The following is a 1,386-nucleotide window of genomic DNA, read 5'->3' on the forward strand; positions in this document are numbered from 1 at the left end:
TGAAATACAACCATACTAGAATAATATGAATTCAAGATGAATTCATTTTTTATTTTTAATATAAATTTAAAGTAGAATTGTCTTAACAAATAAAATCAAAATGGACTTATTTATTTTTCTTATTGAGCGGCGGATTATCACACGAACGCCTGTTATGACCAAGACGTCCACATTTACCGCAAGCATTCCTGCATTTACCAATCATCAACTCCTGTAATGGCTTGTCCCTCCTCTTTTTTGGCCTCCCAGGGGTCTCTTATAGATCGGTGGCATAACAACTTCATCTGATATACTTTTAGGAACATTCCACTCGGTCTTATCAGGAAGAGGATCAACCGGCACATCATATGTGTTCACAACTGTTTCTGGCTTGAATAATTCCGAATAATATGCATCAGCAGTCAAATTTTTATTTTTCAATACTGCCCATGCATGAGAACACAGTATCTCGTCCAGTTGGAACATCCTACAGCTGCAAGTTTTCTTCTTCAAATCGATTATGCAACGCCTCGGTCCATCATTCACTGTGTAAACATATTCAGTTAACGCTTCAACCTGATAACCATTTAACCAATAAACAAGCATTAACCTGAGCAATTTTACCATATTGGGAATATAGATAAATATAGATTAGATATAGTAAAATATAGATTAAAATTTTGTGGTGCAAAAAAAGATCCCCTCATTCGTATTGATTTGTACTCGTTGATCGACAACATCTCTTGATACCGCCTCATAAGTGTTGTGAATGTGTAGGTACCATTTTTTCTATTTGTGCAATTCCATCTACCAAACATCTTCCTCACTTCTTTAAGGAAATCAAAATTATGTAACTCTCTTGCAGCAACCAGTTTTCCATTAATACATTCGGCTATATTCGAAGTCATTGTCCATCCTCTGTTAACAGGTGAATAAAGCCTAGACCATTTATCCCTTCCAGCATCTTCTAGGTATCGTTTTACCCGAATATCAACATTCCCAATCTTCTCCATCAATTTATCGCACTCATCCTGGGTGTATGCCTTTGCCAGTGAATAAAATATAGGACTCAACACCTCACTGTTTGTTATGTATTGCTTTGTCACATTTTTCCACAAATGCCATATACAAGCCAAATGAGGAACAATAGGATACACCTTAGAAACTGCGTGCATTATGCTTTCATGTCTATCGGACACGACATACATATTTTGCTTAACACCATAAGCTTGCTTGAACGGTTCAAAGAATCACGTCCAGGACTTATTATTCTCAGAATCTGTCACACCATACGCTAGTGGTAGGATATTACCTACAAAAATCAGTATATCTTTATAATATATTCAACACATATTTTAACTGAATTTGATCTCACACTGTGTTTTTAACAACATTATTTATAAAATA

At 35.4% G+C, this 1,386-nt stretch overlaps 1 protein-coding gene across 1 annotated transcript; it reads right to left on the reverse strand.

Moving 5' to 3' along the window:
* Positions 1–204: 204 nt before the first annotated feature.
* Positions 205–1,154, reverse strand: LOC132613250 (uncharacterized). Its single transcript, XM_060327280.1, has 2 exons — positions 796–1,154; positions 205–589 (listed from the first exon to the last, which is right to left on the reverse strand). The coding sequence occupies exons 1-2, from the start codon at positions 1,152–1,154 to the stop codon at positions 205–207; spliced, it is 744 nt and encodes a 247-aa protein (XP_060183263.1).
* Between the last annotated feature and the right edge of the window lie 232 nt (positions 1,155–1,386).

The sequence above is a fragment of the Lycium barbarum genome, chromosome 10 (assembly GCF_019175385.1).
Source record: "Lycium barbarum isolate Lr01 chromosome 10, ASM1917538v2, whole genome shotgun sequence".
NCBI classification, from domain to species: Eukaryota; Viridiplantae; Streptophyta; class Magnoliopsida; order Solanales; family Solanaceae; genus Lycium; species Lycium barbarum.